Source organism: Sparus aurata, chromosome 16 (genome assembly GCF_900880675.1).
Source record: "Sparus aurata chromosome 16, fSpaAur1.1, whole genome shotgun sequence".
Taxonomy (NCBI): Eukaryota; Metazoa; Chordata; class Actinopteri; order Spariformes; family Sparidae; genus Sparus; species Sparus aurata.
The window spans coordinates 6,969,160-6,983,502 of NC_044202.1; the positions used below are offsets into that span (position 1 = coordinate 6,969,160).

The following is a 14,343-nucleotide window of genomic DNA, read 5'->3' on the forward strand; positions in this document are numbered from 1 at the left end:
GCGCGTTAGACATGTCCGATGGCGTTTATAACGTGTTAACTTTATTTATAAGCTGTAAAGATAAGAACTCCAGACGTCCGCCCGCATGACACACCTTCGGGTCAGCCAATGGGATCGGGCTAAATGCGTGCGTACCCCTCCGTGGGCGTGGCCTACGACCTGACGTAGGCCTTTTTGAAATGTTTGTTGTGAAGCGCTGCCGCAGTCAAAGCAGGTGGAAATTTCCAGAGACGCATCCAAGCGGGGCTGATAAACTTGTTTACATTTTAGCATTTGGCCACACATGTCGAGAGGGGGTCAGAACCAAAACATATCGGGTTTCGGGTCAAGACGAAAACACGGAACCGTCTATACATCTTTCCACACTGGATAGCCTTTTACAGCAGGTGTCTGATCTGGGTCAACTCCAGTTGTCAGTGGAAAATGTGGTATATCTTATTAATACCAAATAAATCAAGTTAAAAATAAAACATAGGCTATATTATTTAGTTTCTTTGTTGCTTTTACATATAGAGATTTTTTTAAAAAGCGTACACAATAGACTCCACTGCAAATAAAAGTTTGAATTAAAATACTGAATGCACTTAAAGAAATTAAAGTGAAAGAAGACCACTCTTTAAGCCGGAAATGTCCTATTTTTATACACTGGATTACAACTGATGTACTATTAGGCAACTTATTATATTAACCTACTTCTGCTGGTTCCGTGTTTTCATCTAGACCTGAAACGAGATATGTTTTGGTCTCTCCTCCTCCACCTATACATATATATGTGTGTGTGTGTGTGTGTGTGTGTGTGTGTGTGTGTGTGTGTGTGTGTGTGTGTGTGTGTGTTTATATATGTATATATGTATATGAGACATTTTCTGCATAAGGATAGTCTTCTTTTACTTTCATTTATTTGAATGATAATGACAACAATAATATCTATGTTTATGTTATATATATGTAGCCTATGTAAAACATAAATATAGTTATTGTTATTATTATAGTTATTACCAATAATGTGTAATAGGGTTAAACTGTGTGTCTCTTTGAGGTAGAGCTAATTTGAGCTACTTTGGGCTAAAGTGTTGGGATCATATAGCGACTGAAAAGTGACAATCAGAGGAGTTAAACTTCAGGGTGTGTTGTTGCTGTGGGAGCCAGAACTACTGATGGTTTGGTTTTATTATGTCATAAACAAAAGGTGACGTTGCGTTCTTGGAAAAGCATACACAAACAAAACAGGTACAAAGTCTTAAACAGAGGAACGGGGCTTCATGTTTATGTATAATCCATATTATACACTATATATGTCTAAGCATTGTTTTATGGTTTAACTCTGGAGAATAATCCTAACACAGAGCCTCCATAGCGAGCCCGAGAACAAAATGTTTCCCTCCTGACATAATCAATCTGGAAAAGGTAAAGCTGTGGCGCGCTCTCGATGTAAGCTGAAGAAAAGACATGTGGCGCCGCCGAGCGTTTGGAAACGGGATGACAGGTAATTTAATCTGATTAAAAGGGCGAACAGCCCTGATTACAGCCTGACAGGATCAGCCTGCTGCAAGGACGCATGCAAATCACACCCGGCTCGACTTTACTATTTGATTTATACATTATGATGGAGCGTTTCAGTCAGGGATGATGGCACTGAACCTTGATTTGCATTTAAATACTCCTGGCAGACTGTGTAGTCTACTAACCCGCATCAACATCTATTTAATCAAATAGACCACGTGGTTACACATGGTCCACTGCAGCGATTTTGCATATTTAGTCCGTCTGCTACAAGTCCAACCTTCTAGATTTATGTAGCCGAGTATTTCTAATACCGTCGAAGCAGCCATTATTTTAAATTTCGATCAACCTGATCAAACCTCAATGTTTTTAAACTTTGAGTTTATAAATCGTATTTGATCCAATGCAGAGAAGTGTGGGTGTTTCAACTACATATAAAAAGAGGAAGATTAAATGCAAATTAGAAGTACATGTAATGCAAATAAGAATGAATAGTAGAAACAAAAATAAAAAATACTAGGCAATCCATTCGCATACAGTGCCCACAACCAGTTTTGTACGTAAAATGATATTGCAGTTGCAAGAATTGGTCAAATTTTGAAATATATGCGTTTGTCTGTCACCTTATTGTTTTCTGAAGGTGTAAATGCAATGTGGTGACTGTTTTTGAAGTATGTACTGCAGTACAATCCAAAAAATACAGTGACAATATATCATATTCAGGGCAGCCAGCTCCTAGCAGTTATTTAAATTATTAAATTATCCGCCATATCATTCCAATGATCCATTATTTTGCTCCATCCACACATATGAAACATGTATGTGGATGCTTAAAAAACTCTAAAAGTATGTCACTTTACTGTGGTTAATAAAAAAGGACAGAAAATCAGCACGAGGAGCTGCCTGTTTGAACCTGAAAGACAAAACTTAGGGCAGCAAATCCGGCGTGTTCCTTTTGGTATCCCATGATTCATTGCGAAAAGAATAGCTCCCAATTATTTGTATCCAGAAGGGATCTTGTAGTGCACCGGTGACAATTTTTAACGCTAATCTTTAGCGTTACGTGTTTGTGTTTCCCGTATTTAATGGACTTTTATTTGGACAACCCATAGTTTACTAAACACTGGTTTTTAATTTAAACTTGTCTGCAGGTGAGTAAACTCGTACATGACCGCTGCAGCTAATGCGAACTAGCAAGGCCACAGAGTGTGTGTTAGCTGGCTGGCTAGCTAGCTGGCTAGGTAGCAAGAGCTAATTTAGCTAGTTAACGTAGATTGAGCCGATATCGCACCTGTTCAGTTTGTAACGTCCGCAGTCAGCTGCGGTATTGTATCTGTCTTGGATATTAATGATATTATGATTGTTGACATTTCTCAGTGTAACTCTGTAAACCGTCCATCACGTTTTCTTTCTCTTCAGTTTAACATCCTCTCTCTCTGTGTCTTCCGTAACGTTAGGTTGCCTGTATATAGATCAGGATGTCTTACCCTCCTCCGCTGAACCGCCAGCAGATTGGCATCCCGCAATTACCTCCGAGGATCCCGCCTCCTCAGTTTGGGGCATTTGGGCCGACTGTTCCGCCAGGTAACGATTATACCTGTGTGGTCACATCATTATGGAACAGCTGTCTGTTTCTAGATCAGGCTCTGGGTCCCTTGGGTGACATGTAGTGTGAACAAATTAAATGAAGTTGTTTCTGTAATAAATCTGTAGCCACTGGCCTGACACTGTGATCTCATGAGGCCGAAACGCCTAATAGAAGAATTCTTCTGAAAATTCAGGAAACTGAATGAGCCAATAAACTCCCTCAAAGGTAGTGTTTTGTACCTGGAAATGGCAATATGAAATTATAGAGAAATACCTGTAAATATAGTAGCCATAAGTAAGATTACACTCCAAGTACTTCTGTCACAAGTTATACTTTACTTTACATAAATTAAGAGGAAGGCAGTTGTCAGTGTTTGTTTTGGAAAAAACCTTTGAGATTATCATGCTGTGGTCTGATTTTTGTATTTTGTTTCAGGTACTCCCATGATCCCAGTTCATATGGGCGTAGTGACCCCAACACCCACAGTGAGTTACTAACAAGAGTTCTTACGTTATGTCAGCCGATCTGCATGGCCTGCTGTTAAATACACAATCATTACACAGCAGCAGTGGAGCTCAGGTCTTGAGCAAGGCTACAACTCAGTCGGTCTTTGCATTTCAATCCTTTGTTGTCTTTATTCTTGTTCTGGATAAAAGTAACACCAAATTTCCCCCTCACGTAATTTGATGTTACAGGTACTTGTCCCAACCTCAATTGCTGTAGCACAGAAGCCGATGCTTTCAAAGAAGGAGCCCGGCACCATCAGAGCCAAGGACATAGATGACAGCGGTGGCCCCACCACCACCGTATTTGTAGGGAACATCTCTGAAAAGGCATCTGACATGTTAGTCAGGCAGCTTCTAGCGGTGAGTTGACCCACTGAGTAAGTGCGCACACTATTCAGCAAATGTTCAATGAAACCCTAACTGTAAATATTTTGAGAGCAGCATGAGATAACAGTAAATAACAGGCAGTGACAGTGACCTGCTGCAGGTGACTTATTACAGTGTGTAAAAAACAAAAAACAAAAAAAAACTCCTCAAACCTCCCAACAGGTCATCAGTTTAAACAGCACCATGAATCAACCATACTGGTTTTGATCAGAGCTTCTCAAGGCTCATCACAGGTATCCTCCCATAAATCTCCAGGAACTAATGTGTCAGGGATACACAAATACTGTTGCACCAATTAGTCAGTCATCAATAAATCAGTGATTGAATATTAGAAGGGAATAAACTAGTAAAGAGTAAAGTAAGATATTGTCTTTGGTCTCACCCAGTAAAATATGAACACAAACATGTCCATAAGATAGAAGACTTTACTTTAACAGAAGAAAGATTTCTAAAATTTACAACAGTGCATCCCTGCCCATGGTGTGTAGCTTGGCCTCGCATATTTATGCTTGCTGTAGTTGGTTGACCGCATTTATTGGCAACAAACAACCATGGCGGTTAGTGTAGACGCTGCTGCAGCATCTGTTATATCATAAATGGAATTTATCTTGATTTAAAAACAAAAAGAAAAGAATGGCAATGAAGGCTTTTCTCAATGGAAAACATATTTTGTTCTTCTCTCAACTGGCTCTGGCAAGAGTTGTATCTATCAACTGGCCTAACCCTAACTGGCAACATTCCCATCTGTAATGGGAAAGTAAATAATTCCTTTCCTCTGTTCTCTTTTCATGTAGAAATGTGGCATTGTTCTAAGCTGGAAAAGGGTCCAAGGTGCCTCTGGGAAACTTCAAGGTAAAAGCAAAAAGGGAATAACACCTTTAAACAGTCCTTCCAGAAAAACACATTTTTTTTTGTGATTGTTGCGGGCAAAAATCCTTGATTATGCGGCACGTTTTCTTAAAAAATGCGATGGAATATGCAGGATATTTATGCTACTACTACCTTAATGTAAAGAGTCATTTCTTATTACTTCCTATGATAAGCAGCATACTACATCACAGAAAGTGCAGGGAATATTTAAGTTCTCATCTTGTTTTACTTCAGACCTTAATAAACACATGGCTCAAACTTACAAAACACTGACGAGTCAAACAAGTTCTGTTGCTTTACAAAAGGAATATGCTACAACTTCTGTAAAAATGAATAAATAAAATATAAAAAAAATAAAATGTGTGCTTCCTGTTTTACAGAGGTAGCTATACAAAACAGACATCTTCTGTTAAAATAAGTGCTTCCAATGCACAAAGTGCTATCTCTTACTGTAACATAAATTTACATACTACTAATATACTTACAACTGTAAGGTTTTTTAAAACTAGTATGATTTTTTTGTTGGCAAATGAGACTGATTTGCGGGCTTCATCATGGCTTCATCGTGGGGTTTGCAGCTTTTTGATGATGTTCACGTCGCGTAATTACGTCACTTCATAACATTCCCATGGCAACAGGGGAAAATGGCTGCTCTTGTGTGAAGTAAACGCAACATTTTTCAACTTTCTGCTGAGATATATGTGACTTTTTTGCAACGAAAATGCGGGGATTATGAAATCATGCAAGCCCTGCATATTTTGCGTGGAAATCGGCAATTTATGTGGCGAAAGTGCGACGTATTTGAAAAAATGCGGCCCCCGCATAAATATGCTGATTATGCATTGAATTATGCAATCGCATAATCTCATTTTTCTGGAGGAACTGTTTAAACCATCTTCTCATGATGTGAATGCATGTTACCTCCCAAAGAATGGAATGGATATAATTATGCTTTTTGGAGACTAATTTGTAGAAAGTGAAATATGAAATCAAATTGTCTTTCAAATCCAATACTCTGCCCACAGCAAGCATGTCCAATTATGAGGTATTTTGTTCTAGTTTTTTTTTTTAAACATCTTTGGAACTAACTTTTTAATCTGCTCTCAAATCCCTGGAAGCTTTTGGGTTCTGTGAATATAAGGAGCCTGAATCCACACTGCGAGCCCTCAGACTTCTGCACGAGTTGCTCTTAGGAGATAAGAAGCTGTTGGTCAAGGTAGATGCCAAGACCAAGGCCCAGCTAGACGAGTGGAAGGCCAAGAAGAGAAGTGCCAATGGGGTAAACTGTTCACCTGCTGAGTAAAAGACAAAATTAATACTTCTGTTGCGTAGATCATTTTGTTAAATTGGGTTTTTTATGTTCATTTCTCCCATTTTTCCACCTTTAACACATAGGGAGCCAGTAGTGGGGCAAATAACGGAGAGGAAGATGAGGAGGAGGTTCTTCATGAAGAAACCCTGCGTCGGGACCAGGTTGTGAAGGGGGCAATAGAAGTCCTGATCCGAGAGTATGCCAGTGAGCTCAACGCTCCCTCGCAGGACGGTGACAGTCAACCTCGCAACAAGAAGCGGAAAGAGAAGAAAGAGGAGGTACTGATCGCAATATGTAAACCTATTTTGATTTGTAGTTTGTTTTTGGTAACCGCTGAGTACTTAGTGTGTGTTCTTCCTGTCTTTCTCCCCTTTGCGTAAGGAGGATATCAATGCCATGGAGATGGAGGATGACAAGAGAGACTTGATTTCCAGAGAGATCAGTAAATTTCGCGACACACACAAGGTAATGTATCAAACTGCTGTTGTTACTCTAGTTTAGGTTTTGGAGGAGAACAGCAAATTATGCTGTAATTTATGATTTATGTAGGTTATTCCTCCGCAAGACTGTTCTGTTGTTACTGTCAACTATAGTATGAAGGTCATCTGTTAATATTTAGATTAGTTAGTGAAAGAAATGCACAAAAGGAATGAAAAGTGGTAGATGTTGATTGGAAGATCTTATAGTGTCTATAAAAGTATTCAAATACTACGTGGACCACACATAGATGGCTTAATGGTATCTGTCGCTATTTCCGAATTGGGCAATCGTTATAACTATTCATAATTCTGATTTGAGACTGGAGGATTTAGCTCTGCACAAGCTAAAGTCATCACACAGAGTGCATGGACAAAATGTTAAATTCATCTAAAGCTAATCTATTGATTAAACCCCACCAATGTGGTAGAGTTCATTTGGTGACTAGAGCAAGATGAATCTCAGAATCTCAGCTTTGGAAAAAGTTGCGAGGATAGGATGTAAGTATGATCTTTCTTTTCTTCTTTACTCATGTTGGGCGCTCCCTTCTGGAGGGTTTGCAGAGGGGCAGCTGGCTCTCAGTTAATTTCCATTACATTTATTTACATGTGGACTCTGGGAAACAAGTGCCACTGGTACTGGTTTTAAAACTAGGGTGTACAAATTGCAAGTGATGTCCAAATGTAGCATGTTGTACTCGCATTCTGACGGGTTTTAGAAAGCAGGGGAGCTCAGTGAACCTCTGCAGGTCCTCTGATAATAAAAGATGTGTTTAAAGAACACACACAGACTGAATGAGCCTAACCACTGCAGTAGTTTGAACTGCAGGCTGTAGTTTTGCTAAAGCAGGGAGCGCCCCTCCACAGCACTCAGTGGTCTGAAGACATACAAGGTAGGTCCATTTCTTTTGGTTTTTTACTTACCTTTTTTCTTTCTTCTTTTCTGTGTCTCTCTCTACCTCTACGTCTACCCTCTTTAGTTAATCAGGACAGAATAGGTCAATAAATGTAATCTGTGAGTGTATTTGGGAATCACACATAAATTGTGTTTGAGTGAGCTGCAGCAACAAAATAATGTGAACACCTCATGGAACTGGATGTTACTCTGAAGTCGTAACTGAATCCCAATTTCAAACACTTCTGCAGAGGTGAGAACATACAGTTGCATAAAATGGAAATACTCGATTTAAAATGTGAAAGTACCGCAAATCTATATTTGGGTACATTACATAAGTAAAGTTACTTAATAACATTCCGACACTGGTTCAAAATTAGCCACACAATAAGTGCTTTTCGGTAAATGGAATTATATAACGAGAGGTAAGTTCTGGGAGCCAGATGGTTAACTGATAACCTGTTAGGTATTGTGAATTTCCTAGATGTTTTCAAAGCCCCCCTCCAGGCTGCCAGATAATGCTAACAGGGTTCCTAAATTTGCAACAAGTCTAGCTAGATCAGATCAGACCTCTCCAATCCTTTCCTTCTTTTTTATTTTTTTTGATCACTCAACAGCTGTCAGACCCACATTTCTTACAGCTTTTTTTGAATATTAAAAAAAACAGTTAAGATGTACAGCGCTGAACATTAACTGCTGTTACATATTTTTTAAATCAGTCAGAGGACTGTTTGATCTGTGGGCCTGACTCTGTTTTTTAAACCATTTATTGGGTTGGAGAGACTGGAGAGACACCAGAAGTCGACCTGCCGGTAAGACTGCCTTCACTAATTTCCTTGTGGTAAAATGGAATACAGTATCTGACTTGTTTGGGACATGAATTTAAAAGAAAAAAAAAAAACAAGTAGTTTTTTTTGTTATTTATGTGGATGAACTGTTATTAGATAAACTGCTTCACAGGTATCATTTTTCCTGATCATTTCGACTTTACGCTTGACCTGCTTTTCCTCCCACACGTAGCCTGTAAGATGTGTAGGGGCAGAGAAGCGCTGAAAACCATAGTTCATCACCTGTAAGTGTCACACCGATAGCTCCAAAACAGTCTGTAGAATATAACATGATGTTTATGTCAATGTGAACCAATTAGAAAGCAGACAAATGGACAGTATTAAGGGCAGTCATGGGATGATATGAAAATGTCTTGTCACGGTTATCCTTGCAGAAACTATTATGATTCACGTATAATCATGAATCCACATGATTCAATTTGACATTTTTGTGGGGGACACAGAGGGCAAGCTGAGCCCTCAGCCACAGGGACAGAATCAGGACTTCGGAGTTATTGGAAGGATGCAGGCTCCCCCTTGTGGCAATTCAAAATAGATCAGGAAATCAATACGCGACAGTAAATGAGTTAGCCAGATGACTTTTGCCACATAACTCATGAGAATATTTACAGTTGTCCCGATTATACAGATTATGGAAGATCACCACAATAAATTTGTTGTTTTCACAATCCACAATGAAATGGTATATCCTTGCATTCCAAATCAAGTACTTATGTAGATATTCCTGATAAGATGGTTTAAAAATACAAATAGTCACTATTGGAAATTCGCAAATCCCAGAGAGAATTGATCTTGTAAGAGACACTTGGTGCTGTACATAATTTGGTGTAAAAGCATGTCTGGTCAACTTTGATGTAAGCAAATAAAACGCATCAGGATAGTGAGTGTAATCGTTCCTCTCATTCCACAACTCTCAAGTATTTTCTGCTGTAGAAGCAACATTAGAAAGTCTTTGTCCTGTATGTAATATATATACAGCAGAAGTTTACCATATAAATGAAAGAAAGTGTACAATACAATGTGCTCCCTGTTCGCGGGTCGCTCACTCTGTATAGAGAGTTCTCGCACTGCTGCGCTGCATTCTGGCGCTGCTTCCCTGCATCTCAGATGACCACGAGGAAGACATGGGAGCTGATTATGTAATCCACTTAGTCGGGCCGTTTGCCACATTAAGCTTGGGCTTGTTTTAATCCACTTGGCACCCCTAAGCAAGACCAAACCAGGGCATTATATAGTGCTGATCTTATGTGTATAGTTAGAACTTGTGGGTCTAATGGTTCCAAGCTTACGTGCAGTTGGTGAATAATTTTATCTTAAGTGCTTTTTGTTAGCATGAGTGTGTTTGTAGCATGAGTTGGCCCCATTTCAAACAGAACCCTTACTATCTACATGTCAAACATTATGCATTTGAACCTACAGTATCTCTTACATCAGGTCAAATCTATTACCTTTCATCTTTTGCCGGAGTGCACATTGATTTGGATAGGCGGATATGGGTTTCACCAATACGTATTTGCCTACAGCCGAGTTTGTATTGGAATGGCCTCTTATTACATCAGAGCATAATCGCAGATCACCATAGAGCACGTAGAAACCACAGAGGACGAGCTGACCTGTTACATATGTGAGAGAAGATCACTCAATATAAGCGTATGTGTCAAGGGGAGGGCTGAATACTGGAGCCAGGACAGGAAGTGATCCATGCACAACACTTTGATGTTACAAAATATAATAATATAAATTTTTCGAGTTAAAAAGAGCAGATAAACCAGAAAACTTTTAGAGGTAGCTCCCCTCCTTTAACTCATCCCTGAAGCTATTACTTCACATTTTGTGGTGCTTTTCAAGGTTGACCTGCAATTTATGGTTTTAAGTAAGTGTGTCCTGAATTGAGCAGTATCTGCATTAAACCTGCTCAAGCAGCGGACCACTCTTCCAGGAGGAAACATCAAGGATAAGAGGACTTCCTCATTTGAAGCAGCCAGCCTCTCCAAGGCAATGAGTCATGGCAGTATGTGAGGAGTCAAAATCATTTTCAGTGCTCTAAACCTGTGTATTTATGTATTTAAGTGTGATCTTTTTGATGTCGAGAGTCTAGTAACACATTATTTTTTCCCCATTTTTCTTCCTGTTGGGCTCCTGTAGAAGCTGGAGGAGGAAAAAGGAAAGAAGGAAAAGGAGCGGCTGGAGATCGAGAGGGAAAGGAGAGAGAGGGACAAAGAGCGGGAGCGCGAGAGGGAGCGCCGCGACCGCGAGAAAGAGAAGGAAAGGGAGAGAGAGAGGGACAAGGAGCGGGAAAGAGACCGAGACCGTGATCGCGACCGCGAGAGGGATCGCGAACGGGAGAGGACGAAAGAGAGGGAGCGTGAGAGGAGTCGAGATGTCAGTGAAGATCGCAGCCGATCGAGGTCAGTGATGTCATACTCGCTGCTCTGTCACCCTTTTGATGCACGTCAAGGCACCTTATTCATTTTGACACAGTGTACAGGTTTTCTGTTTTGTAAAAAATTTTTTAGATTCAGTTAAAATTTGTGCCACTCCAGAATTTGATTTGGATTGAAAACCTGCCTAGTGACGGTTCTAGACATAAACAGAGGAGGGGAAACATGAGGATAGCATCCAAAAACTGCCACACAGTTTAACTAGCTACTAAAATGATTCTCCAAGGTCTGTTTAATGGCTGTTCCGCAGCTTTCAGTCACCTTTTTTCATATAATTGAAAGGTCCATTAGATGCTGCAAATATCTGTAGTTCCATGTAGGAAATCTAGTGTGCCGACTCTTGTAAATCTGATAAAATGAAACCTGTGTTGTAAAGTGAAGCTCTGCTTTTGGCAGCTGGCGTTGGCTCAAACCAAATCAACAAGACTGACTACACGTGAAATAAGTGCTCGACACTACTTTTAATTCTTCACATTTTTCTTCATATCAGTTTTAAGATTAATTAGGCTCACACCAGTATCCCATTGTCTTCTGCAGAGAGAGGACTAGAGAAGATAAAAAACGAGACCGAGAGGAAGATGAGGAGGACGTGTACGAACGCAGGAGACTTGAGAGGAGGCTCAGAGACAAGGAGGCCGCCTACCAAGAAGTACGGCTACTTTCTCTTCTGTCATTTTGATTTTGATTGATTAAACATAGGTTTAAAAAAGTTGAACACAAACAAACAAATATCTAATTACTGTCTTTTACTATTGCCTGACTGAATAATCTTTCTGTGTCTTATTAAAGCGGCTGAAAAACTGGGAGATCCGAGAGAGGAAGAAGTCTCGTGACTACAGCAAAGAAACGGAGAGGGAGGATGAGAGGCGTCGTGAAATGGTAAACCTGAATGCTTTAACACATGAGATCGAATTGTAGCAGATAAATCTTGCCGTTTGACATTATGATGGCAGATATGTAGAGTTGCTGGATTTATGCATTTATGTTGCTGTGATTAAATTCAGATGAAAGAAGCCAAAAGACTGAAAGAATTCCTTGAAGATTACGACGATGACAGAGACGACCCAAAATACTACAGGTTATTATCTTAATTCACATTAAGAAGTGTGAAGGAGGCACTGTTCTCGTGTTTTGCATTTGTCATCACTTGACATCACGCTCTCTTTCTCAGGGGTAGCGCCTTGCAGAAGCGACTTCGTGACCGGGAAAAGGAGACCGAATTGGACGAGCGAGACCGGAAGAGGGAGAAGGAGGAACTGGAGGAGATTAGGCAGAGGCTTCTGGCTGAAGGCCACCCTGATCCTGATGCTGAGCTGCAGAGGGTGAGTCAGTCATTGTGTTTTCATGCACAAAGAATCATGTCCTGCAATTAACCTGGTTTCTCCAAGTAACTTTGAACTGTGGTCCATTGCAACTAGTCTTTGTTCATGTGTCATGTCTTATTTGTTTAGATGGAGGAGGAAGCAGAGCGCAGACGACAGCCTCCTCTCAAACTTGAACCTGAGGAGGAGGTGGTCCAGGAGAAGTCCCACAAGGAACGTGATCGTGATCGTGACCGCGATCGTGAACGTGATCGCGATCGTGAACGTGAACGTGATCGTGATCGCGAAAAGAGAGGGTCAGGAAGGCCCGCGGAGCCAATGCCCCGACCCCCCCAGCAGCATTCGGACGATGATGACGTGGAAGCAGAGGAGGACGACTACCCCGATGGTGAGGACTCACAAGAGGCCAAGCCGCAACTTAAACCCATCATGCGACCAATCACTACTGCTCCCTCGGTGTCCTCTGCCAGTGGGAACGCAACTCCAAACACACCCGGCAACGACTCTCCCTGCGGCATCATCATTCCAGGCGAGAACACACCTGAGGTCCAACCTCCAGAGGAACACCGTCCCAAGATCGGTCTTAGTCTCAAACTGGGTGAGTACAGTATCACACTAAAGACACAGAGGGATCTATTTGGTTGGCATCAATAAACTGTTTTTCTCTTCTCCAGGCGCCACCAACAGTCCCAGTCAGCTCAACGTTGGGAAGCGAAAGAAGCTGGCGACCGTGGAAAGTGTTTTCAACAAGTTTGATGACGAAGAAGCTGATGAGCAGCCTCGCAAAAGGAAACTGGTTCCACTGGACTACGGTGATGATGACAAGAGTCTGGGGCTCGATGGGGCAGAAATTCCAGGGGCCAAAGGCAGCATCAACACAGAAGAGAAACGCAAGCACATAAAGAGCCTTATTGAGAAGATCCCCACAGCGAGGCCGGAGCTCTTCTCCTACCCTCTGGACTGGACTATGGTCGACTCGGTAAAGAGCCTCTGGCTGTTTGTTTGGCAACAATTGTATTAACATTGTACATTTTATAATATCTAAAGTTTCAAAGAGTTTCTTAGTTATGTTTACATTTTCTTATTGTTCTCTCTGTAGACTCTGATGGATCGCCGCATCAGACCATGGATCAATAAGAAGATTATTGAATACATCGGCGAGGAGGAACCCACATTGGTTGATTTTGTCTGTTCAAAGGTTTGTGACTATGAGGAAACTCTATACCTGTAATTTAAAACGCTTGTTCCCAAGAAAATTATGAAAGCTTCTGAGTTGTATTTATTTATAATTAAGTGTGTTTGAGTGTCTTGGCGTGTTGTGCTGCACATTTTAACTGAATGTTTTTTTTCTTTTCTCTCCAGGTGATGGCACACAGCACCCCTCAGGGTATTCTGGATGATGTTGCTATGGTAAGTTGTGATCGTACTTCTCATTGGGGAATATGTGGTTGATTTATACTAAACACACTCAGACAAATACAACGACACAATATAAAACATCACAAGTAGATTTATTGAGCTGTTTTGATGAGGACCTGTTTGTGTTTAGGTTCTAGATGAGGAGGCAGAAGTCTTCATAGTAAAAATGTGGAGGCTGTTGATATATGAAACGGAGGCAAAGAAGATCGGACTGGTGAAATAAAGCCCACACGCCTCTCTGTCTGACTTCGTTCGCTCACAGTTCTGCTACCTACAGGTTTCTGGACTGTCAACATGTGTCTATAAAACCCCTCCATTCCATCAGCAAGGAGCTGCTGCCTTGTATGTGTGTGTGTGTGTCTGGAAGGGGAACTCTGAGCTGTGAACAGAAAGGTTTTGCACAAACATACTGCATGATAAAACTTTGGTTGTATTTTTCTCCTTTGTTGATGCCTTTGTTGATACTGTTGCAGTTGCATTTCACCCATCTGTTCTCCAATATGTTGGACACATTCTGCTTTGATTTACTGTTATCATGTCGAGGCGCTGCTCCATTGTGTGAACTAATAAATATGCTTTTTTTTTAAAATATAAAATGGTGTTTGTTTTCATTTAATGTGTTTAACTAATTAATTGTCTACTATCCTGTTTGTTTTAACTGTGACAGATGTGATGAACATGGTCTTTCACTTACAAAAACACAATTAGCCCCTTGGATACCCCCTTCTGGAACAACAGGGACATTCTGTACCAAAATAAAAGTTAAAAACTTTGAC

At 40.7% G+C, this 14,343-nt stretch overlaps 1 protein-coding gene across 4 annotated transcripts; it reads left to right on the forward strand.

Annotated features, from left to right (window-relative positions):
• Positions 1-2,442: 2,442 nt before the first annotated feature.
• On the forward strand, positions 2,443-14,163 carry rbm25a (RNA binding motif protein 25a). 4 transcript variants are annotated; one of them, XM_030443764.1, is made up of 18 exons: positions 2,443-2,654; positions 2,961-3,087; positions 3,527-3,576; positions 3,778-3,957; positions 4,779-4,836; positions 5,973-6,133; positions 6,250-6,444; positions 6,548-6,631; positions 10,531-10,793; positions 11,364-11,475; positions 11,616-11,705; positions 11,831-11,904; positions 11,998-12,148; positions 12,278-12,746; positions 12,823-13,127; positions 13,248-13,346; positions 13,511-13,558; positions 13,698-14,163. In XM_030443764.1, the coding sequence occupies exons 2-18, from the start codon at positions 2,982-2,984 to the stop codon at positions 13,788-13,790; spliced, it is 2,538 nt and encodes an 845-aa protein (XP_030299624.1). In that variant the 5' UTR covers positions 2,443-2,654; positions 2,961-2,981; the 3' UTR covers positions 13,791-14,163. The 4 variants fall into 4 exon arrangements, with proteins under 4 accessions (XP_030299624.1, XP_030299625.1, XP_030299626.1 ...); XM_030443765.1 differs by having other exon boundaries at positions 6,551-6,631; XM_030443766.1 differs by having other exon boundaries at positions 3,787-3,957.
• The last annotated feature ends 180 nt before the right edge of the window (positions 14,164-14,343 follow it).